Source organism: Akebia trifoliata, chromosome 8, assembly GCF_017979445.1.
Source record: "Akebia trifoliata isolate Shusen 1 chromosome 8, ASM1797944v1, whole genome shotgun sequence".
Classification (NCBI taxonomy): domain Eukaryota; kingdom Viridiplantae; phylum Streptophyta; class Magnoliopsida; order Ranunculales; family Lardizabalaceae; genus Akebia; species Akebia trifoliata.
The window spans coordinates 2,672,166-2,696,169 of NC_141382.1; the positions used below are offsets into that span (position 1 = coordinate 2,672,166).

Consider the following 24,004-nt stretch of genomic DNA (forward strand, 5'->3'; position numbering starts at 1 on the left):
TATAAGCCTAATCATAGTTGTAAAAAAAAAAAAACTATTGAAATTGTTTGAATAAGGGTTATAATGTTGAGATTGTAATCTAAATCAAATCTTGATAATGTTTGAAAAGTGTGATTTAATCTTTAATTGGGGTGTGATAAATAATTTAAGAGATTGGAGTGTAATAAGTAAAAGTTGGATTGCCAATAGCAGCACTCATATTTTTTTAGAAAGTGAACCTTGATTATGATTTGATAAACTCTAAGGTATAATTTTACTTTTATATCTTTCTTTTCAACATGAAATAAATACCCAACTTACAAAATAATTTTGAATTTGTTGTCATTTAGTATAAAAAAGTAAAAAACATGAAATCTTACTTCAGATTCACATGATGGTTGTAAAAGTAAATTCAGAAATGTGATCATATAGTGGATATCTATTATGATAAAAATAATACCGAAATGGGTAATATTTTTATTGCGCTTACTATAAATATTTTGAAAATATTGCCGGATCAGTAGTTTTGGCTTCATGCATGACCATTTCCGTACTAAAAAATACTAATGAAAGCCACTGACATCTCTCCTTTCTCCTATTCTCAGTTAAAAACATACAAGACCTGGCTTGAAAAGGCTAAACAGAAATCACACTACTTGTCCTTTGAAAGATTGACATTTTATTAAAGATTTTGAATTATTGTACTATCTTCCCATAAACGAAAATTTACTGTACTCCTAGGAGTTAGTTTGTAACTTGATTCCTTTGTGGACCATCTATCACACTCTTTGGGCTCATTGATCAATGAATATCAATCAACCACTTGATGAACTTAGAAATAAATTTTTCGATGGTGATTCTTCTTGTATTTGGGTTTAGAGATGTCAATTGGTCCCATTGGTTTGCTAACCTGACCTACCCAAAAAAATCAAGGTTCAGAGCTTTTATCTTGTGCCTGCACTGAGCTAGAGCCTATGACCACCCGGTCTAACGTGTTCTGATCCATTATTAAATACATAGATCTATGATTTTATAATAAAATATAATCAAAATATATTATAAGATAACTAAACCCCAAGGAGTTGGCTTAGTGGCAAGCCGAACCCTTGAAAAGCTCCTCAGTAAGGGTAGGTCAAGTGTTTGAAATCCCATGAAGCATTGAATTCCTTAAGGCCACCCTTCAGGGTATGGTTAACCCTCGACTAAACTAGTTGCACGTAGGATTTTTTGAGAGGGGCAGTGCATGTGACCGTGAGACTATGGGATTAGTCTCACCTGAAGGATTAGGCAAATTCAACCCAAATCCTGTACGAACTTAATTTGAACTTTTATTTACATCATGAACAATACTTGTTATTGAGACCTCTCTTGAGTAGAAGCACTCATAAAATAGTCGTGATAAAAATGACACACTAAATCGTATGTGATTGACACGACAAGTATATAAAATCATAAAATAAAATAAAAGACTAACGATTTTATGAACCGACTTTATTATTTCATTTGTACTCAATTGACGTGGCAAGGACACAAAACCATTGATTTTTTCGTTGTGTATCCCAAATAAAATGATATATGATTCTCTATTCTTGCCACGTCAGCCGAGTATAGAACGAGTGAAAAAAAAATCGGATCGGAAAATCACGACTCAAAATAAATTTTTTATTATGTAAAATTCGACGAAAGTAATTATCCCAATAAGAAAATGCCACATGGCATATAAAAAGTAAAGTTCGTGAGATTGCAATCCCACCACCAGTAGTACATGATCCACAATCTTTTACCAATAAAGTAAAAAGATACCTTTAAGATCTCCAATGATTCGCGCCGCTAGAAGACAAACGGCACATCGTGGACACCAACAGATGTTTCCATTGTGACAACGTCAACCCGTCATTTTCAGTGCCGGCTGAAGCTAGAAGACAAACGGTATCTTTTCCTCAAACCAAATAGATACCTTTCACTGCCTCGGGATAAATGACTCCCTTGGGATACACCTTTCTTTGTGGAAGTGCGATCGTGAATCCCGAGACGTATAGATTTACCGTTCACAACTTGTTACGTTGGAAAGTCAATTGAATATGCCACCTGACGAATCATATTATCACAACTCATATATTATAAAATAATGATTTCCTAATTGTAAAAGTCTTCACTCAGTCAATACTTGGTTGACCTGGTATAGACACGTAATCATAGACTCTTTTTTTTCTCGAGATATATAACAGCAATCCTTATCCAAGGTTTTGAAAATGGATTATTACTAAACTCCCAAATTTAAAATTAAAATTTAAGAGTGAAAAATAATTATTTTTTCTCTTTTAGGTTCATAGAGTTTTGTCCTCCATATTTGTGTGGCATCTCTTTATGTTTTTTATGCCACAAGGAAAGTTCAAATAACTCATAAGTGTTTTTTTTATTATTATAAGTGACTCATCAATCTTTTTTAAATAGTAAAAGAAAATATAAAAAATTGAAATCACTGTATCACTATTTTATTAGGTTTGGACATCATACGCGTCCAGCTAAGTTGGACCTTAGAAAGATTCTACATAATAAATAAATGAATTTAAGCAAACTCATCACCAATTGTAAGATACCATGAAACCTATAACTTAAATACACAAAGATCATAGAAATAGAGACAAAAAAAACACACACACACAGAAAAGAGAGAGAACATGGAAGAAGTCTTTTATTCTCTCCTCTTCTTCCTCTTTATCTTTCTCATCTCCATCTCCAAACTACTATTCTCACAATTACATAAACCCAAACCCAATCGAACCCAAAAACCCGCAAAATTACCACCAAGCCCTCCAAATCTTCCCCTACTAGGCCACCTTCACCTTGTAAAAAAACCACTCCACCGAAAACTACAATCTCTCTCACTTCAATATGGACCCATCTTATTCCTTCGATTCGGATCTCGACCCGTTCTCCTTATCTCCACCCCATCTGCAGTTGAAGAATGTTTCACAAAGAATGACGTTATCTTCGCCAATCGTCCTCAAATGCTAGCAGCAAAACATCTAAATTACAACTTTACCACTCTTGTGTCAGCTTCTTATGGTGCAAATTGGCGTAATCTTCGTCGTTTCACACTCCTTGAGATCTTCTCTATGTCACGCTTACAAGTTTCTTCTTCAATTCGACGTGAAGAAGTTGGGGTATTTCTTCATCAACTATATCGAAAAAATTTGAGTTTGAAATTAAGAAAAATTGAGATGAAATCGAAGTTTACAGAGTTGGTGTTTAATAATATAACTAAGATGATTGGTTTGAAGAGATATTATGGAGAAGATGTGAAGGAGGAGGATTTAGAGGAAGCGAAGATGTTTAAGGAGATTATGAAGGAAAGTGTGGATTTGATTGGGTCACCTTATATTGGAGATTATTTGCCGATGTTGAGGTGGTTGGATTTTAAAGGGGTGGAGAAGAAAATGGTTAGATTGAAAAGAAAAAGAGATGAGTTCTTGAAAGGTGTTATGGAAGAGTATAGAACAAGAATGAGAAGTAATCTTCGTTCGTCTTTTTCTTCTTCAACTACTATTGATGTTTTGTTGTCTATGCAACAAAGGGAGCCAGATTATTACACTGATGAAATCATTTATGGAATTATAATGGTAACTCTCTCTCACACTCTCACTCTCACTCTCACTCTCTCTCACCAAACAAGATGTATTACAATGGTATCTTGTTTGATAAAAATATTTCATTACCAAATAAGGTATATATATACATAGAATCATGTTGGAATAACCTCAACGGGGAACACCTTGACGTGGTGGCGCATGCATGTCCATAAATGCATTTAACTCCTATCTTGAAGAAAACGCATCTAACGCCAAGATGTCCCTTGTGTGTCCCCCACTGAGGTCACTCTAGCATTAATCATATATTTGTATGTATTTAATGTATGTTATATATTTTAAAAAGAGTCATGATACTTTGACTCCCCCTCGTGGCATACACTAGAATAATAGACTTTTATGCCTCAAGATACACAATTGCACATCTCGATAAATTTGTGCAATTGTGTATCCTGATGAAAGAAAATTTTTGGTTCTAAAACATCCCATGTCAGATAGTATTTAGAGTATGCCACATGGGGGTGTCAGATTATCGTTACTCTTTTAAAAATGTATATAGCATATGTAACATTTTTTCATGGAGCACACTGTAGCATTTTTTGATGATTGGGAGAGCGTCATGTCGACAAAAAGAAAAATCAATGCATTGAAATTTTAGAATCTAGGAATAATCCTGTTTCAAAACCTTTGATCAAGTCAAAAATAAAATATTTGGTTTTGTTTTCTTCAACGTGGCACTCTCTCAACTATGAAAAAGTAAAACAGAAGCTGAGACAAAAAAAAAGTCATAGATAAACGCTTTCCAAGGATTAGTACAATTTTTTTTAAGCATATGTATATTTTACTAGGAAATTCCTAACATCTCGATTTTCGTTTTGATGGAAACCGGTAATCATGGGTTGAGGCTAGTGTTTTCCTCAAGAGTACCCGTACTAAGAGATGTGTGCTTTAATTTGAGATACCCCTATATTTTCAACTAGTTACAGGCCCGCCCCATTTGCCCTCACTCCCACACCTCCTTCCAATTTTTGCCCTCTTCAATTTTTTAAGATGACATTGCACATTGACTTGGGCCTTCTCTCATAGATTAATTGAAAATGACGTACATATCCTTTCCATTAACTTCTAAACAAAAACTTTTGAATTTTCTCCCATCAAATCATTCAACTTCAAGTTCTTCAAACTTATCATTAATTATAAGAAAATTCAAATTCTTATAATTTTCTCCCAATTATAAGAAAATTCTAGGTCCGACTTGCTCAGAAGATAGTTCTATTAATCCTATAAAATAAAAAATATAAAAAAAAAAAATCTATATTTATCCTCTCATCTAATTAGTTGCAAGGACAATCTCAAAAGATGTTTGGGGCAGAAAATTCCATGTGAAGAAGAGCCTCAAATCTCGTCTGAGGCTGTTATTAATTCTCCCATCTGTATCCTTATGTGTTGGTGGAGCGGTAAACCTCATATCCAATGAAGAGGACAACTGAGTTGATCGCTCATCATCATATATAAGTAGCGGATGTTGAGGAATCTCCTTGCATGGCGTGCTCTCTCAATAAGGGTGAGGTCGGCCACCAACGCCTGAGTTTTACTGTAGGAATGCCACGTGTTATTCAAATACTTGTATGTTTTGGGGTCTGTAATGAGTTAGGAATCTTCTTTGGACCCACCCAATAACTAAAATGGATCCCAATGACCCCACCCACCACTGATCCTTAAAGCTTCAGTCCCAATCAACTGCATTAGTACCAATCCATCTTACCTTCATACGATACTTTTTTTTTTACCCAACTGCCACCATGCCCACCTAGTTGGTTTATATATAAAAGTTCAGCCTTGTTGATTGTTTCTAGCCATTGGATCCAACCATCTAATTTTACGACACAAATCACAAGGATTTAGATTTCAGTGTAAAGACACAATTTCATAACCTATCGAACATGACACTAGGTGAACCACATCACATTACACAAACGAGTCATGATGATCAAACTACCCCCACATGGCATACTCAATTGACTCTCTCGAAGTGAAAAGTTTTGGAATCGTAGATCTGTACATCTCAGGATACATGATTCTCTCGGTATACACTTTTTTTCTGGGGAAATGCATTTGTTTATCCTGAGGCATATAGATCTATGATTCTAGATAAAATCTAAGGAATTATAATATTGTCTTTTGTTTAAGTATATTTAGTTTATTTCGTTAACAATCCAATTCAATACTAATCATATATTAGATACAATCCCCCACAAATTAAGCCCATTTTTTTGTCCGTTTCGATAAAAATCAATAAAATAATGATATGTGGTATGAGGAGATATCCCTATCTGAAAAAAGAGAGAGAGATATTGACATGTGAGAATTGAATTACTGGTGGCTATTTGTGCACCTTTCCTTTAATCCTCTTTGTTTTTAGAGTGGGAAAACTGATTCCTTAGGTAGCCGGTTTGCCTCATCAATAGTTTAATATAAAAAAAAATTGAATATAAACTTCAACTAGAACAATACAGACATTTATCATTTTTTCTTCTATGTTTTTCAAAGTTTGATTAGCAAATATTAAATTAACCAATCATCCATTTCTCTTCCATTAATAAAATACATAATTTTAGTAAGAAATACCCAAATTTTTAAAACAAGAATTTGATAGAGATGATCTAACTTTATGACCATAACTTGTATGTTTAGACATTGTTAACGACAGGAACCCACACTTCCGCCATGACCATGGAATGGGCAATGTCACTTCTTCTGAACCATCCAGAGGTATTGAACAAGGCTCGAGACGAGTTAGATGCTCATGTTGGTAAAGATAGAATATTGGAGGAATCTGACTTACCGAAGTTGAAGTATCTCCAAAACATCATCAACGAGACACTCCGACTCTTCCCACCAACGGCACTTATAGTCCCACATGAGTCGTCCGAGGAGTGCATTGTAGGAGGTTTTGATGTGCCACGTGGCACAATGCTATTGGTTAATACATGGGCCATTCATAGAGACCCCAACATATGGGAAGATTCCGATAAATTTAAGCCTGAGAGGTTCAAAGACAGGGAAGGAGAAGGGTTTAGGTTCATCCCTTTTGGGTTCGGGAGGAGGGGGTGTCCTGGGACACGGATGGCCATGCGTATGGTGGGGCTGACACTAGGATCATTGATTCAATGTTTTGAGTGGGAGAGGATTGATTCAGAGGAAATGGACATGACCGAGGGGCCGGGGATCACCATACCGAAGATTAAGCCCTTAGAAGCATTGTATAGGCCTCGTGAAGGCTTCACCAATGTCATTGCGAGCGCTATTTCACTATGATTGACAAGAGAATTAAACAATGTTGTATACAATCTCTCTTTTTTGGGGGGTGATTCTTGTTGCATTGGAGTTTTGTTTGTTATGTTCAATCTAAGCTAAAAATTGAAAGTAAGTATTTGATTGAATTACAAGAATATGTCCTTGAATGTAATTGGTATCTTTGCACATTATCGAATGTTAATTGAATAATTGATGTGAGTGGTAGTAGAAATTTGTCGGAAAAGAAAAACCTTTAGTTCATTAAATAAGCCAAACACAATTATTAGGGATGAATGTACGGCTTTTTTCATCATTTATTTGCAGGCATTGTTGATTGTAATTTAAATCTTAGTGTTGGCCTTATCGATTTTTTAGTAAGTTGATAAACATTTTTGTGTCTTGTATTCCAAGTTAAGAAATCTAGTTCTTGAAAAAATAGTCCCCATAAAGAAAAGGATCTATATATATATATTTGCTTTCACAGGCCGCACGTACCATCCACCTGCATGTGATAACAATTAAATATATCATTTTATGTGAAATGGCATATAGAGACTCAAATGTGTGACCTAGGAAGCAAATCCAATTATTCCCACAAAAGTAGGTACAGTAATTTAGTTTTATTATATAAATTAGAGTTTATTTGGGCCTTAGGCATAGGCATCCGCTTTCGTATTGAAAGGTAAAAATGAAAATAAAATAATAAAATTATAAGGGTATTATTGAAAAAAAAATTGAGATTAATAAAGTAAAAAAGTAAAATATAATAAAGTTGGAGAGATTTTATATAAAAAAATGGGAGATGAAAAAAGATAATAAAATGAGTTAAAGGCTTAAAAGATGAATGATAATAAAGTTAGAGGAATATTTTCATGAATAAAATAAAAGATGAATGATAGTAAAATTAAAGAAATATTATTGAACAAAATAAAGAGGAGGACACGAGCGATAATAAAGTTAAATGGGTACAACAAATTGATGATAAAATAAAGAGGGTCTTTTATTTTTATTTTTTTGTTTTTTTTTTTTTTTGTTTTTTTGTAATTTCTTAGGTAGATTGCAACATCAATCCATCTCTTTTTTAGTACACGTGTCGTACTTTCATTGGTGATTGTATGGATTCTCAAGATAGACCCAACTCCTGCTCTTTTTGGATTACTGACCCACCAAATGTTGCCAATGTATCTTACTTAAGTATCTTCAAATTAGTTTGATACTCTGATGTGGTCGAGGAAATTTTCATGATGGACTTCTTGATTTGATCCTGAGCCCACAATGAGAAAACATTCGAATTCAGTTGCATTATTTTTGCATGTAGTTTTACTAATTGTGGGCCCAAAATTCCCTGGATCAATGGACCAATTGGTGTGCAATGTGGCCAGAAGTTATTGCAATGTAACTCCCGCTGTAGTATTGGATCGCTACTAATTATAATACCACCACAGCGCAAGCTGATCTTTCAATACGACAAAAGTTGTCTTGGATTTATAGTAGGTCGGAATTTTTTGTATGCTACGTAGCTGGATCCACAATTTCCAATGATGTGAGTATAGACTTTCTTTTTCTTCTTCTCTAAGGTTGTTTGAGGCTCTCTATGAATCTTAAGAATGTACTTGTTTTTTAAAGATCAATAGAGATTTTCTTGAGATGCAAATTTTTTTTATTTTTTTTTTTAATCATTGTCAATAACCTTTTATGTCAATCCTTTCTTTAAATCTTTGAAGAAGAATATCAAATATTGTTTTAGACCGATATATTACTCAATGTATTATGAGTCCTAGACGTGGCATACTCAATTGACTCACATACGTGGACAATTTCAGGAATCGTAGATCTATACACCTCGGGATACATGACTCCTCTGTGATACATTTTTTTTATGTGGAAGTGCAATTGTGTATCCTAAGACGAACAAATCTACAATTTCAGAACTTGTCAAATCAGGGCGTTGATTGAGTATGCTGGCTGACGAATCATATTATCACAACTTATATATTATAGAATTTTCTAACTAGAAAGTCTTGACCCAGTTAAAACTCAATTGACATGGCATAGCCATGGAATCATAGATATTTTTTTTCGAGATACACAACTGCAATTCTTGTCCAAGGTTTTGAAAATGGACTGTTACTAAACTCCTAAAATTAAAATTAAAATTTAAGAGTGAAAAATAATCATTTTTTTAAAGTTCATAGAGTTTTGTCCTCTACATCTAAGTGGCATCGGCTCATGTTTTTGGATGCCACAAGGTGAGTTCAAATCACCTATAAGTGTTTTTTTTTTAAGTGATTCATCATTTTTTTTAATAATAAAATAAGATATTAAAAAAATTTTGAAATCACCGTGTCACTATTTTATTAAGTTTGGACATTACATTGGACCTTAGAAAGATTCTACATAATAAACGAGTAAAGCAAAATTATCACTAGCTGCAAGATACCATGGAAGAAGTCTTTTATTCTTTCCTTCTCTTCTTTCTCGTCTCCATCTCTGAACTACTCTTCTCACAATTATTAAAACCCAAAACCAAACCAAACCCAACCCAACCCGAAAATCCGTAAAATTACCACCAAGCCCTCTAAATCTTCCCCAACTAGGCCACTTTCACCTTGTAAAAAAATCACTCTACCAAAAACTACAATCTCTCTCCCATCAATACGAACCCATCTTAGTCCTTCGGTTCGAATCCCAACCCGTTATCTTCATCTCCACCCCATCTGCAATTGAATAATGTTTCGCAAAGAACGACGTTATCTTCGCCAATCGTTCTCAAATGCTAGCAGCAAAACATCTAAATTACAATTTTACCACTCTCGTGTCAGCTTCTTACAATGCAAACTAGCATAATCTTCGTCATTTCACACTCCTCAAGATCTTCTCCATGTCACGCTTACAAGTTTCTTCTTCAATTCGACGTGAAGAAGTGGGGTGTTTCATCACCAACTATATCAAAAGAATTTGAGTTTGAAATTAAGGAAAATAGAGATGAAATCGAAATTTATAGAGTTGGTGTTTAATAATATAACTAAGATGATTGGTTTGAAGAGATATTATGGAGAAGATGTGAAGTAAGAGGATTCAGAGGAAGCGAAGATGTTTAGGGAGTTTATGAAGGAAAGTGTAGATTTGATTGGGTCACCTTTTATTGGAGATTATATGCCGATATTGAGGTGATTGGATTTTAAAAGGGTGGAGAAGAAAATGGTTAGATTGAAAAGAAAGAGAGATGGATTCTTGAAAGGAGTTATGGAAGAGAATCAAACAAGAACAAAAAGTAATCTTTCTTCGTCTTTTTCTTCTTCATCTACTATTAATGTTTTGTTGTCTATGCAATAAAGAGAGCTGGATTATTACACTGATGAAATCATTTATGGAATTATAATGGTAACTCTCTGTCTCTCTCTTTCTCTCTCACACACACCAAATAAGATGTATTAGAATGGTATCTTGTTTGGTAAAAATATTTCATTATTAAATAAGGCATATATATACATAGAGTCGTGATGGAGTGATCTTAACAGGGAACACCTTGACGTGGTGGCTTGCGCATGTCCATAAATGCATTTTACTCGTATCTCAGAGAAAATGCATCTACCGTTAGATGTCCCCCATGTGTCCACCATTGAGGTAACTCTAACATTAATCATATGTATGTATGTATTTCATATATATTATATATTTTAAAAAGAGTCATGATAATCTAACTCTCCCACATGGCATATTCAAAATACTCTCCTGACATGGCATGTGCTAGAATCATAGACTCTATGCCTCGGGATACACAATTGTACATCCTGATAAATTTGTGCAGTCGTGTATTCTGATGAAAAAAAATCTATGGTTCTAACACATCTCACGTCAGAGAGTATTTTAAGTAAGCCACGTGGATGTGTCAGATTATCGTTACTATTTTAAAAATGCATATAGCATATGTAACACTTTTTCATAGAGCACTCTATAGCATTTTTTTGATGATTGGAAAAGCGTCATGTCAACAAAAAGAAATATCAATGCGTTAAAATTTTAGAATTCAGGAGTAATCTTGTTTCAAAACCTTTGATCGAGTCAAAAACAAAATATTTGATTTTTTTTTTTCTTCAACGTGGCACTCTCTCAACTATGAAAAAGTAAAACACAAGGTGAGACAAAAAAAAATGCCAGAGTATGGATTCCCCGTCATTAGAGAAAAGACAAAAGTTTCCTAAGATCAATAAATGCTTTCTAAGGATCAGTACAATCTTTTTTTAAGCAAATGTATATTTTACTTGTGAATAACTAACATCTTGACCTTCATTTTGATGGAAACTGGTAATCATGGCTTAAGGCTAGTGTTTTCCTCGAGAGGACCCTCACTAAGAGATATATGCTTTAATTTGAAATACCCATTGACTTGGGCCTTCTCTCATAGATTATTTGAGAATGATGTACTTACTCTTTCCATCAACTTCTAAACAAAAATCTTCGAATTTTCTCCTCCCAAATCATTCAACTTTAAATTCCTCAACCTTACCATTAACTATAGTTTTCTCTCATTATAAGAAAATTCTAACTCCGCCCTGTCGACAAGATAATTCTATTAATCCCGAAAAAATGAAAAAATCTAAATTCCATATGAAGGAGAGCCCCAAATGTCGTTTGAGGCTGTTATATTAATTTTCCCATCCGTATCCTTATATGTTGGTGTAGCGGTAAACCCCATCCAATGAAGAGGACAACTGACTTGATCGCTCATCATCATGTATAAGTAGCGGATGTTAAGGAAGCGTGCTCTCTCAATAAGGGTGAGGTCGGCCACCAACGCCTGAGTTTTACTGTAGGAATGCTACGTGTCATTCAAATATTTGTATGTTTTGGGGTCTGTAATGAGTTAGGAATCTTCTTTGGACCCACCCAATCACTAAAATGGATCCTAATGACCCCACCCACCACTGATCCTTAAAGCTTCAATCCGAATCAACTGCCTTAGTACCAATCCATCTTACCTACATACAGTTCTTTTTTTTTCTTGCCCTGTGGACCTCCAACTGCCACGTGGATTCATTTGTATAGCTTCACCCACCATGCCCACCTAGTTGGTTTATATATAAAAGTTCAGACTTGTTGATTGTTTCTAGCCATTGGATCCAACGATCTAATTCTAGGACACAAATCATGAGGATTTGGATTTTAGTAGAGACACAATTTGATAACCTATCGAATATGACACTAGGTGAACCACATCACATTACACAAAAGAGTTGTGATAATCAGACTACCGCCACATGGCATACTCAATCGACTCTCTTGAAGTGAAAAGTTTTGGAACCATAGATCTGTACGTCTCAGGATACATGATTCCCTTACTATACACTATCATTTGGGAAAGTGCAGTTGTGTATCCCGAGACATATAGATCAATGATTCTAGATAAAATCTAAGGGCCTGTGTGGATTGACTTTTCTAAGTACTTCTGACTTTTGCGGGGAGTCAGAAGCACTTTAAAGGTGTTTGGATAAATTACTCCTAGAAAGAACTACTTTACTGTGGAGTCATTTTAGTGCTTTTTCACGGAGTACCGATGGTGCTACTTCTCTAAACTACTCTTGCGCGGAGCCACAAAATATTGTCAAAATGACGAGATTAGGACAAGTATGCTCCTCATAAATTTCAAAAATTACAAATCTACCCTCAAAAAAGCAATTGAAATAATATTATATTACTATCCATTGATATGGTGGTAGCCTTTTGGTGTAACATTTGGGACAAGTATACCCCTCATAAATTTTGAAAATTACAAGCATACCCTTAAAAATGCAATTGCTGTAATACTATATTACTATCCATTGATGTGGTGGTAGCTTTTTGGTATAGCATTTGGGACAAGTATGTCCATCATAAATTTTGAAAATTACAAGCATACCCTAAAAAATGCAATTAAATAATATTTTATTATTATCCATTGATGTGGTGGTAGTCTTTTAGTGTAGCATTTGAATTTGAATTTCTAACTCCCCCAATTGCTTACTCAATGATTTATCCATGAGCATTCCAACTATGGTTGAAATTTTCTTATTGGAAAATTGATGTGAACAATTACACACAAATTTACTATCCATTGATGTGGTGAAAGCTTCTTCATATTTTTAGTGGTTGTATATATTTGCTCACAATATTTTCTATTTATTTATAATTGTTGGGTGTTTATATTAGTTTTTATGGATAAAAACAATAACTTTTATTTCTTTTGAAGAATAATTTGTTGAGTTATAATGTTAATAATAGTAACTGATACTTATAAGGGCTTTTTGATCATTTAAACAGAATTCAAAATAGTTTCCAAACACAAAACTCTATCAAAAGTACTTCTAACAGTACTTTTCAGAACCTGCATCCTAACACACAACAGTTATCCACTTACTCCAGATAGTACTTAAAAAAGTACTTATGAAAGTACTTATGTTCTAAGTACTTCTGGCTCCTGTATCCACACGGGCCCTAAGGAATTATGTAAATTATAATATTATGTCTTTTGTTTAAGTATATTTAATTTATTTCGTTAGTAATTCAATTCAATTATTATTAGATTGGATTAGGATTCTAATAGTGAGATCTGATAAAAATCCTATCCAAGAAAGGTCCAATTCAATATTAATCATATATTAGATCCAATCCACTACAAATTAAGCATATTTTTTTGTCCGTTTCTATAAAAATCAATAACATAATGATATGTGGTATGAGGAGATATCCCTTTCTGATAAAAGAGAGAGAGATATTGACATGTGAGAATTGAATTAGTGGTGGCTGTTTGTGCACTTTTCCTTTATTCCTCTTTGTTTTTAAAGTGAGAAAACTGATTCCTTTTAAATGGTTTGGGTTCGTCCCCTTCAAACTCGTGTGGGGTTGGTCATTCGGCCCCCAAGGGAGATTAGTCTCTCACTCGGTTAAAAAAATAAAAAAAATAAACTGATACCTTTGGTAGGCCATTTGCCTCATCAATAGTTTGATATAAAAAAAATTGAATATAAACTTCAACTAGAACAATTCAGAAATTTATCATCTTTTCTTCTATGTTTTTCAAAGTTTGATTAGCAAATATTAAATTAACCAATCATCAATTTCTCTTCCATTAATAAAATACATAATTTTAGTTAGAAATTACCCAAAATTTTAAAATAAGAATTTGATAGAGATGATCCAACTCTATGATCATAACTTGTATGTTTAGACATTGTTAACAACTGGAACCCACACTTATAGTCCCTCATGAGTTGTCTGAGGAGTGTATTGTAGGAGGTTTTGATGTGCCACATTGCACAATGCTATTGGTTAATACATGGGCCATTCATAGAGACCCCAACATATGGGAAGATCCCGATAAATTTAAGCCCGAGAGTTTCGAAGATGAAGAAGGGGAAGGGTTTAGGTTCATCCCTGTTGGGCTTGGGAGGAGTGGGTGTCCTGGGACACTGATGGCCATGCATACGTTGGGGCTAACACTGGGATCATTGATTCAATGTTTCAAGTGGGAGAGGATTTGACTGAGGGGCCGGGGATCACCATACCGAAGATTAAGCCCTTAGAAGCATTGAATAGGCCTCGTGAAGGCTTAACCAATGTCATTGCGAGCGCTATTTCACTATGATTGACAAGAGCTCTCTTTTTTTGGGGGTGATTCTTGTTGCATTGGAGTTTTGTTTGTTATGTTTAATCCAAACTAAAGATTGAAAGTAAGTATTTGATCGAATTATAAGAATATGTCCTTGAATGTAACTGCTATCCATGTACATTATAGAATGTTAATTGAATAATTGGTGTGAGTAAGAGTAGAAGCCTTTAGTTCATTAAATAAGCCAAACCTAATTTTTTGGGATGAGTGAAGAGCTTTTTTCATCTTTTCTTTGCAGGCATTGTTGATTGTAATTTAGATCTTAGTGTTGGCCAATTGGTGAATGGGATTATAAGTATTGATGAAACCATATCAAATGGAATTTAAAATGTTAGTTGAAGATGTCTTAAATAGAAGCCCATATTAAGGGCCATTGAAGATCACTAGCAAGAACTATAGAGGTAACCAATTCTTGTTGAGTAAAGAAAATCGAAAACGCACGTTCATCCCCAAAATTAGAATCCACGAAGAATGATTTTGCCGATGAATTGAACATGTTCTCAATTTTTTATTTTCATATTAGACTCTTTGAGAATGTATTTAGTTTAATAGTTGTTAACATCATCACTGTGGCAAATTTCACCAATTTTTCTTTTCTGGAAATTAGGAAAAACTCATTAAGGATTACCCAAATTAATTAATCTACGATTCTCCAAATTAATCATCGAACCATTGAACTGAAAAAAATTAAAAATTAAAAAAAATATGATCAATTGAATTAGTTATAATCTCTCTATCTTTCAAAATTGTAATTTTGTAATGCATTTACTCTTGAAATCTTAATTTTGTAATGCTCCAATTTTATTGATTAAAATATCATTTTTACAACAATAATTTTCCAATTAAACCAAAATGACCTCATCAAAATAATTGCTGAAATAGAAACACTGAAACATGTTGAGGGGTGTGTGATCCTAACAGTTCACTCTAGACTTAAAGAAGTGTTGAGTCGTTTTTGTCTTCAATGGAAAGTAGAGAAGGAGGTTAGTTCGAGGAGGGAGCTGGGTTAGAGATTGTTGCGTCATTTTCGTCTTCAATTGAGGGTGTTGGTTCAGTGGTGAAGGATTATGAGTTAGGGTTAGTTTGAGAAAACGAGGTTTAAACGATGGGATAAATAAAGGTAGGTGGTTGTAAATAATAAGGGTTTATTTTCAAATAATCTAAAATTTGTGATGCATAAAGTTGTGCTTTTATTTTTAGTGATTTACAATTATTTTTAATTGATCTAGATCGATGGATCTCACACTATCTAACGATTGGATTGTTTTGTGTGGATGTTGATTTGAGAGTTTGGCAGGTGAATGTGACCTTATATATATATATGGATTAAGATCCGTATACACATAAAGCTACAACGTGTTTTGTCTTATATGGGCAAAAATGTTTGGAATGGGCTGATTTTTTGTGATGATGATCTCTATGGTGAGGAGATCATCCTTGCCAAAAATCAGCCTGTTATGAAACTTCTAGCCCCATGTTTACAAGTTGAAAAATTTTAGACCGTCCAATTTTTGTAAATCACTTTTGATGGGGTTAGAAGTTTTGGAATGGAATGATTCTTTTGCAAGGATGATCCCCTCACCACAGAGATCATCCTCACAAAAAATCAGCCCATTCCAAACCTTTTTAACCATATAAGACAAAAACGTTGTAGCTTTATTAGTAGTTTTATGTGTCTACGGAACCCTATATATATGGGTCCCGTTCAGCACCCAATCATTTATCCAACAATTTGGCCAACATGTTTTGTCCTACATGGGTTAGAAGTTTTGTAATAGACTGATTTTTGGTGAGGATGATCTCTATGGTGAGGAGATCATCCTCACAAAAAATCAACCCATTTCAAAACTTCTAACCCCATCACAAGTGGTTTACAAAAACTGGACGATCCACAATTTTTCAACTTGTAAACATGGGGTTAGAAGTTTTGGAATTGGCTGATTTTTGGTGAGGATGATCTTCTAACTGTAGGGATCATCCTTACCAAAAATCAGCCCATTCCAAAACTTCTAACCCATATGGGACAAAACATGTTGGGCAAATTGTTGGGTAAATGGTTGGGTGCTAAACCATTTACCTTAAACTTTACCCTATGTTTTATCAAACGGGTTTTGTCCTACATGGGTTAGAAGTTTTGGAATGGGCTGATTTTTGGTGAGGATGATCTCTACGATTAGAAGATCATCCTCACAAAAAATCAGCCCATTCCGAAATTTCTAGTCTCATGTTACAAGTTAAAAAATCGTGGACCGTCCATTTTTTGTAAACCATTTTTTTATGGTGTTAGAAGTTTTGGAATAGGTTGATTTTTGGTGAGGATGATCTTTATGGTGAGGAGATCATCCTCACCAAAAATCAGCTCATTCCAAAACTTCTAACCCATGTAAGACAAAACACGTTTGGTAAAGCATAGCGTGGGGAACAGAACCCATATATATATATATATATATATATAGGGAAATGTTCAGCACCCTAAGTTTTACCACACACTTTAACAAACGTTTTTTGTCCTACATGGGTTAGAAGTTTTGGAATGGGCTGATTTTTGGTGAGAATGATCTCTATGATTAGAAGATCATCCTCCCCAAAAATCAGCCCATTCCGAAATGTTTAGCCCCATGTTTACACGTTGAAAAATTGTGGACCGTCCATTTTTTGTAAACCATTTTTGATGGGGTTAGAAGTTTTGGAATGAGCTGATTTTTGGTGAGGATGATCTCCTCACCATAGAGATCATTCTCACCAAAAATCAGCTCATTCCGAAACTTCTAACCCATGTAAGACAAAACGCGTTTGTTAAAGTGTGTGGTAAAACTTAGGGTGCCGAACGGGACCCATATATATATATCACGTACCATCCACCTACATGTGACAGCAACTAAATATACTACTTTATGTGAAGAGACATATAGAAATTCGAATGTATGACTTGGGGAGTAAATCCAGTTGTTCTCATAAAAATGGGTTCTATAAGTCTGTTGTAGTATATAGATTTGAGTTCGTTTGTGTCCTAGGCATTGGCATCATCTTTCGTATTGAAGAATAAAAATGAAAATAGAATAATAAAATTGCAAAGGTATTACTGGAAAAAAAAAAATTGAAGTTAAAAGAATAAAAGACAAAATATAATGAAATTGAAGAGGTTTTATTAAGAAAAAGAGAGACGAAGAAAGTCAATAAAATGGGTTAAAGGGTTAAACGAGGAAGATAATAAAGTTAGAGAGGTATTGTCATAAATTGGGTAAAAGATGAATGATAATAAAATTGAAGGGATATTAATGAAAAAAATGGGAAGGAAGGGAAAGACAATAAAATTGAAAGGAGTATAAAATGAAAGATAAAATAGAGAGGGTAATTTTTGCAAATTTGTTAGGTAGGTGGGATTGGGTTAGTAGATGTTAGGTAGGTGGGATTGGGTTAGTAGATGGTAACGTCAACCCGTCACTTTTAGTGCATGTGTCGTACTTTCATTGGTTACTGTATGGATTCTCAAGATAGACCCAACTCCTACTCTTTTTGGATTACTAACCCACCAAATGTTGCCAATGTAACTTACTTAAGTAACTTCAAATTAGTCTGATACTCTGATGTGGTCGAGGAAATTTCCATGATGGACTTCATGATTTGATCCTAAGCCCATGATGAGAAAATATTCGAATTCAGTTGCATTATTTCGACATGTAGTTTTACTAATTGTGGGCTCCAAATTCCCTGGATCAATGGACCAATTGGTGTGAAATGTGGCCAGGAGTTATTGCAATGTAACTCCCGCTGTAGTATTGGATCGCTACTAATTATAATACCACCACAGCTGAAGCTGACCTTTCAATACGACAAAAGTTGTTTTGGATTTATATTAGGTCGGAATTTTAGTGTGCTACGTAGCTGGATCCACAATTTCCAATGGTGTGAGTATAGATTTTCTTTTTCTTTTTCTCTAAGGTCGTTTGAGGCTATCCATGAATCTTAAGAATGTACTTGTTTTTTAAGCATCAATAGAGATTTTCTTGAGATGCAATTTTTTTTTTTAAATCATTGTCAATAATCTTTTATGTCAACCCTTTCTTTAATTCTTTGAAGAAGAATCTCAAATATTGTTGTAAACCGATATTTTTACTCAATGTATTACGAATCCTAAAGGTGGCATACTCAATTGACTCTCATACATGGACAAGTTCAAGAATTGTAGATCTATACGTCTCAGGATACACGACTCCCTTGTGATACATTTTTTTATGTGGAAGTGCAATCGTGTATCCCGAGACGTACAAATCTACGATTCTAGAACTTATCACGTCAGGGAGTCAATTGAGTATGCCATCTCACGAATCACATTATCAAAACTTATATATTATAGAATAATGATTTTCTAACTAGAAAGTCTTCACTCAGTCAATACTCTGTTGACATGGCATGGTCACACCACCAGATGGGTGGCTGAGTGGTAGCACTTTGGGATCAAGGGGTGTGCTCCCCATGTGGTTTCAAGTTCGATTCCCACCGGCTACTAATATCAGTGGTCATGGACTGCAAGATTAAAATCATGTTTCGCAAGTCTTGTTAGGGGAGGAGGGAATAGTTGGTGCACGCAAGTTGGCCCAGATACCTTTTTAATATTTTAAAAAAAAAAAAAAAACATGGCATGATCACAAAACCATAGATCTTTTTTCTTAAGATATACAATTGCAATCCTTGTCTAAGGTTTTGAAAATGGACTGTTACCAAACTCCCAATTTTAAAATTAAAATTTAAGAATGAAAAATAATCATTGTTTTAAGTTCATAGAGTTTTATCCTTTACATTTGTGAAGCATCGGGTCATGTTTTTGGATGCCACAAGGTGAGTTCAAACGACCAGTAAGTGTTTTTTTTTTTTTTTTAATATAGTGATTCATCATTTTTTTTTTAAATAATAAAAAAAAATATAAAAAAAAATTGAAATCACCGTGTCCCTATTTTATTAGGTTTGGACATTATAAGTGTCAAGTTACGTTGGACATTATAAGTGTCCAACTACGTTGGACCTTAGAAAGATTCTACATAATAAACGAGTGAAGCAAACTTATCATCGGCTACAAGATACAATGAAACCTATAACATAAATACACAAAGATCATAGAAATAGAAACAAAAAAAAAAAAACACAAAAGGGAGAGAGAGAGAGCATGGAAGAAGTCTTTTATTCTTTCCTTCTCTTCTTTCTCTCTATCTTTCTCATATCCATCTCCAAACTATTCTTCTCACAATTAGAAAATCCCAAACCCAAACCCAACCCAACCCTAAAACCCATAAAATTACCACCAAGCCCTCCAAATCTTCCCCTATTAGGCCACCTTCACCTTGTAAAAAAACCACTCCACCGAGAACTACAATCTCTCTCCCATCAATACGGACCCATCTTATTCCTTCGGTTTGGATCTCGACCCGTTCTCCTCATCTCCACCCCTTCTGCAGTTGAAGAATGTTTTACAAAGAACGACGTTATCTTCGCCAACCGTCCTCAAATGCTAGCAGCAAAGCATCTAAATTATAATTTTACCACTCTCGTGTCAGCTTCTTATGGTGTAAACTGGCGTAATCTTCGTCGTTTCACACTCCTCGAGATCTTCTCCATGTCACGCTTACAAATTTCTTCTTCAATTCGACGAGAAGAAGTTGGGGTGTTTCTTCACCAACTATATCGAAAGAATTTGAGTTTGAAATTAAGGAAAATTGAGATGAAATCAAAATTTACAGAGTTGGTATTTAATAATATAACTAAGATGATTGGTTTGAAGAGATATTATGGAGAAGATGTGAAGGAGGAGGATTTAGAAGAGGCGAAGATGTTTAAGGAGTTTATGAAGGAAAGTGTGGATTTGATTGGGTCACCTTATATTGGAGATTATTTGCCGATGTTGAGGTGGTTGGATTTTAAAGGGGTAGAGAAGAAAATGGTTAGATTGAAAAGAAAGAGAGATGATTTCTTGAAAGGTGTTGTGGAAGAGAATCGAACAAAAATGAGAAGTAATCTTTCTTCATCTTCTTCTTCTTCTTCTTCAACTACTATTGATGTTTTGTTGTCTATGCAACAAAGAGAGCCCGATTATTACACTGATGAAATCATTTATGGAATTATAATGGTAACTCTCTCTCTCTCTCACCAAACAAGATGTATTAGAATGGTATCTTGTTTGGTATAAATATTTCATTACCAAATAAGGTATCTATATATATATATATATAGACACATAGAGTCGTGTTGGAGTGACCTCAACGGGGGACACCTTGGCATGGTAGCGCGCACATGACCATAAATGCATTTTACTCTTATCTCGGAGAAAATGCATTTACCGTCAAGATGTCCTTGTGTGTCCACCATTGAGGCCACTATAGAATTAATCATATATATGTATGTATGTATGTATGTACGTATATATGTATTTCTTGTATGTTATATATTTTAAAAAGAGTCGTGATAATCTGACTCTTCCACGTGGCATACTCAAGATACTCTCTTGGCATGGCCTGCATTAGAACCATAGATTTTATGCCCCGGGATACACAATTATACATCCCGATAAAATTGGGCTGTTGTGTATCCCGATGAAAGAAAATCTATAGTTCTAACACATCTCACGTCAGAGAGTATTTTGAGTATGCCAAGTGGGAGTATCGGATTATTGTTACTCTTTTTAAAATGCATATAGCATATGTAACACATTTTCATGGAGCACTATGTAGCATTTTTGGATGATTGGGAGAGTGTCATGTAAAAAAAAAAAAAAATCATCAGTGCGTTGAAACTTTAGAATTTAGTAGTAATCTTATTTCAAAACCTTTGATCAAGTGAAAAACAAAATATTTGGTCTTTTTTTATTCAACGTGGCACTCTCTCAACTATGAAAAAGTAAAACAGAGGCTGACACAAAAAAGAAAAAAAAAAGTGCCATAGAGGATGGATTCCCCGTCATTGGAGAAAAAACAAAAACTTTCTCGGATCAATAAATGCTTTCTAAGGACTGGTACAACCTTTTTGTTTAAGTATATGTATATTTTACTTGGGAATAACTAACATCTCAACCTTCGTTTGGATGGAAACGGGTAGATATGTGCTTTAATTTGAGATACCCCTATATTTTCAACCAGTTACATGCCCCATTTGCCCTCACTCCCTTACCTCCTTCCAATTTTTGTCCCCCTCAGTTTTTGAAGATGACATTGCCCATTGACTTGAGCCTTCTCTCATAGATTAATTGAAAATGACATACATACCCTTTTCATCAACTTCTAAACAAAAATCTTTGAATTTTCTCCTCATAAATCATTCAACTTTAAGCTCTTCAACTTTATCATTAATTATAATTTTCCCCCATTAAAAGAAATCCTAATTCCGCCCTGCCGACAATTGTTCTATTGATCTCGAAGAAAAAAAAAATCTTTATTTTTCCACCCATCTTAGTCGTTTTGACAATCTAAAAAAGTTGTTTTGTTCAGAAAATTCCATGTTAAGGAGAGCCTCAAATCTCGTTTGAGGCTATTATTAATTTTCCCATCTGTATCCTTACATATTGGTGGAGCGGTAAACCCCATCCAATGAAGAGGACAACTGACTTGATCACTCATCATATATAATATATATATCATATGTTTCGGATGTTGAGGAATCTCCTTGCATGGCGTGCTCTCTCTCAATAAGGGTGAGGTCGGCCACCAACGCCTGAGTTCCACTGTAGGAATGCCACGTGTCATTCAAATATTTGCATGTTTTGGGGTCTGTAATGAGTTAGGAATCTTCTTTGGCCCCACCCAATCACTACAATGGATCCTAATGGCCCCACCCACTGAAACCTTAAAGCTTCAATCCCAATCAACTGCCTTAGTACCAATCCATACTTATTTTATAGATAAGTGCAATTGTGTATCCCAAGGCATATAGATCTATAATTTTCTAACTTATCACATCGGGGGAATCGATTGAGTATGTCACGTGGGGTAGTCAAATTATCATGATTCTAGATAAAATCTAAGGAGTTATGTAAATTATATTATGTCTTTTGTTCAAGTCTATTTAGCCTATTTCGATAATAATCCAATTGAATTATTATTAGATTTGACAATGGTTCAAATCAATATTAATCATATATTAGATCCAACCCACTACAAATTAAGCACAATTTTTTGTCCGTTTCTATAAAAATCAATAACATGATATGTGGTACGAGGAGACACCCCTTTCTGAAAAAAGAGAGATATTGACATGCGAGAATTGAATTACTGGTGGTTATTTGTGCACCTTTCCTTTATTCCTCTTTGTTTTTAAAGTGGGAAAACTGATTCCTTAGGTAGCCTGTTTGCCTCATCAATAGTTTGATTTTTTTAAAAAAAATTGAATATAAACTTCAACTGGAACAATTCAGACATTTATCATCTTTTCTTCAATGTTTTCCAAAGTTTGCTTAGCAAATATTCAATTAACCAATCATCTATTTCTCTTCCATTAATAAAATACATAATTTTAGTAAGAAATTACCCAAATTTTTAAAACAAGAATTTGGTAGAGATGATCTAACTCTATGACCATAATTTGTATGTCTAGACATTGTTAACAACAGGAACCCACACTTCAGCCATGACTATGGAATGGGCAATGTCACTTCTTCTGAATCATCCAGAGGTACTGAACAAGGCTCGAGACGAGTTAGATGCTCATGTTGGTAAAGATCGACTATTGGAGGAATCTGACCTACCGAAGCTGAAGTATCTCCAAAACATCATTAATGAGACACTCCGACTCTTCCCACCAACGGCACTTATAGTCCCACATGAGTCGTCCGAGGAGTGCATTGTAGGAGGTTTTGATGTGCCACGTGGCACAATGCTATTGGTTAATACATGGGCCATTCATAGAGACCCCAACATATGGGAAGATCCCGATAAATTTAAGCCCGAGAGGTTCGAAAATGGGGAAGGGGAAGGGTTTAGGTTCATCCCTTTTGGGTTCGGGAGGAGGGGGTGTCCAGGGACACGGATGGCCATGCGTATGGTGGGGCTGACATTGGGATCATTGATCCAATGTTTTGAGTGGGAGAGGATTGATTCGGAGGAAATGGACATGACCGAGGGGCCGGGGATCACCATACCGAAGATTAAGCCCTTAGAGGCATTGTATAGGCCCCGTGAAGGCTTCACCGATGTCATTGCGAGCGCTATTTCACTATGATTGACAAGAGAGTTAAACAATGTTGTATACAATCTCTCTTTTTTTGGGGGGTGATTCTTGTTGCATTGGAGTTTTGTTTGTTATGTTCAATCTAAACTAAAGATTGAAAGTAAGTATTTGATCGAATTACAAGAATATGTCCTTGAATGTAACTGCTATCCTTGTATGTTATAGAATGTTAATTGCATAATTGGTGTGAGTAGCAGTAGAAATTTGTTAGAAAAGAAAAATGAAGCCTTTAAATAAACCAAACGTAATTTTTTTGGGATGAATGGAGGGCTTTTTTTCA

The 24,004-nt window shown here is 34.7% G+C and overlaps 2 protein-coding genes across 2 annotated transcripts; both read left to right on the forward strand.

The window, feature by feature from the left end:
• The first annotated feature begins 2,589 nt into the window (after positions 1 to 2,589).
• On the forward strand, positions 2,590 to 7,096 carry LOC147395437 (cytochrome P450 81Q32-like). Its single transcript, XM_086452964.1, has 2 exons — positions 2,590 to 3,602; positions 6,264 to 7,096. The coding sequence occupies exons 1-2, from the start codon at positions 2,661 to 2,663 to the stop codon at positions 6,885 to 6,887; spliced, it is 1,566 nt and encodes a 521-aa protein (XP_086309090.1). The 5' UTR covers positions 2,590 to 2,660; the 3' UTR covers positions 6,888 to 7,096.
• A 12,558-nt stretch (positions 7,097 to 19,654) lies between these two features.
• Positions 19,655 to 24,004, forward strand: LOC147395438 (cytochrome P450 81Q32-like). Its single transcript, XM_086452986.1, has 2 exons — positions 19,655 to 20,635; positions 23,092 to 24,004. Exons 1-2 carry the CDS (start codon positions 19,679 to 19,681, stop codon positions 23,713 to 23,715), a joined length of 1,581 nt encoding a protein of 526 aa, XP_086309112.1. The 5' UTR covers positions 19,655 to 19,678; the 3' UTR covers positions 23,716 to 24,004.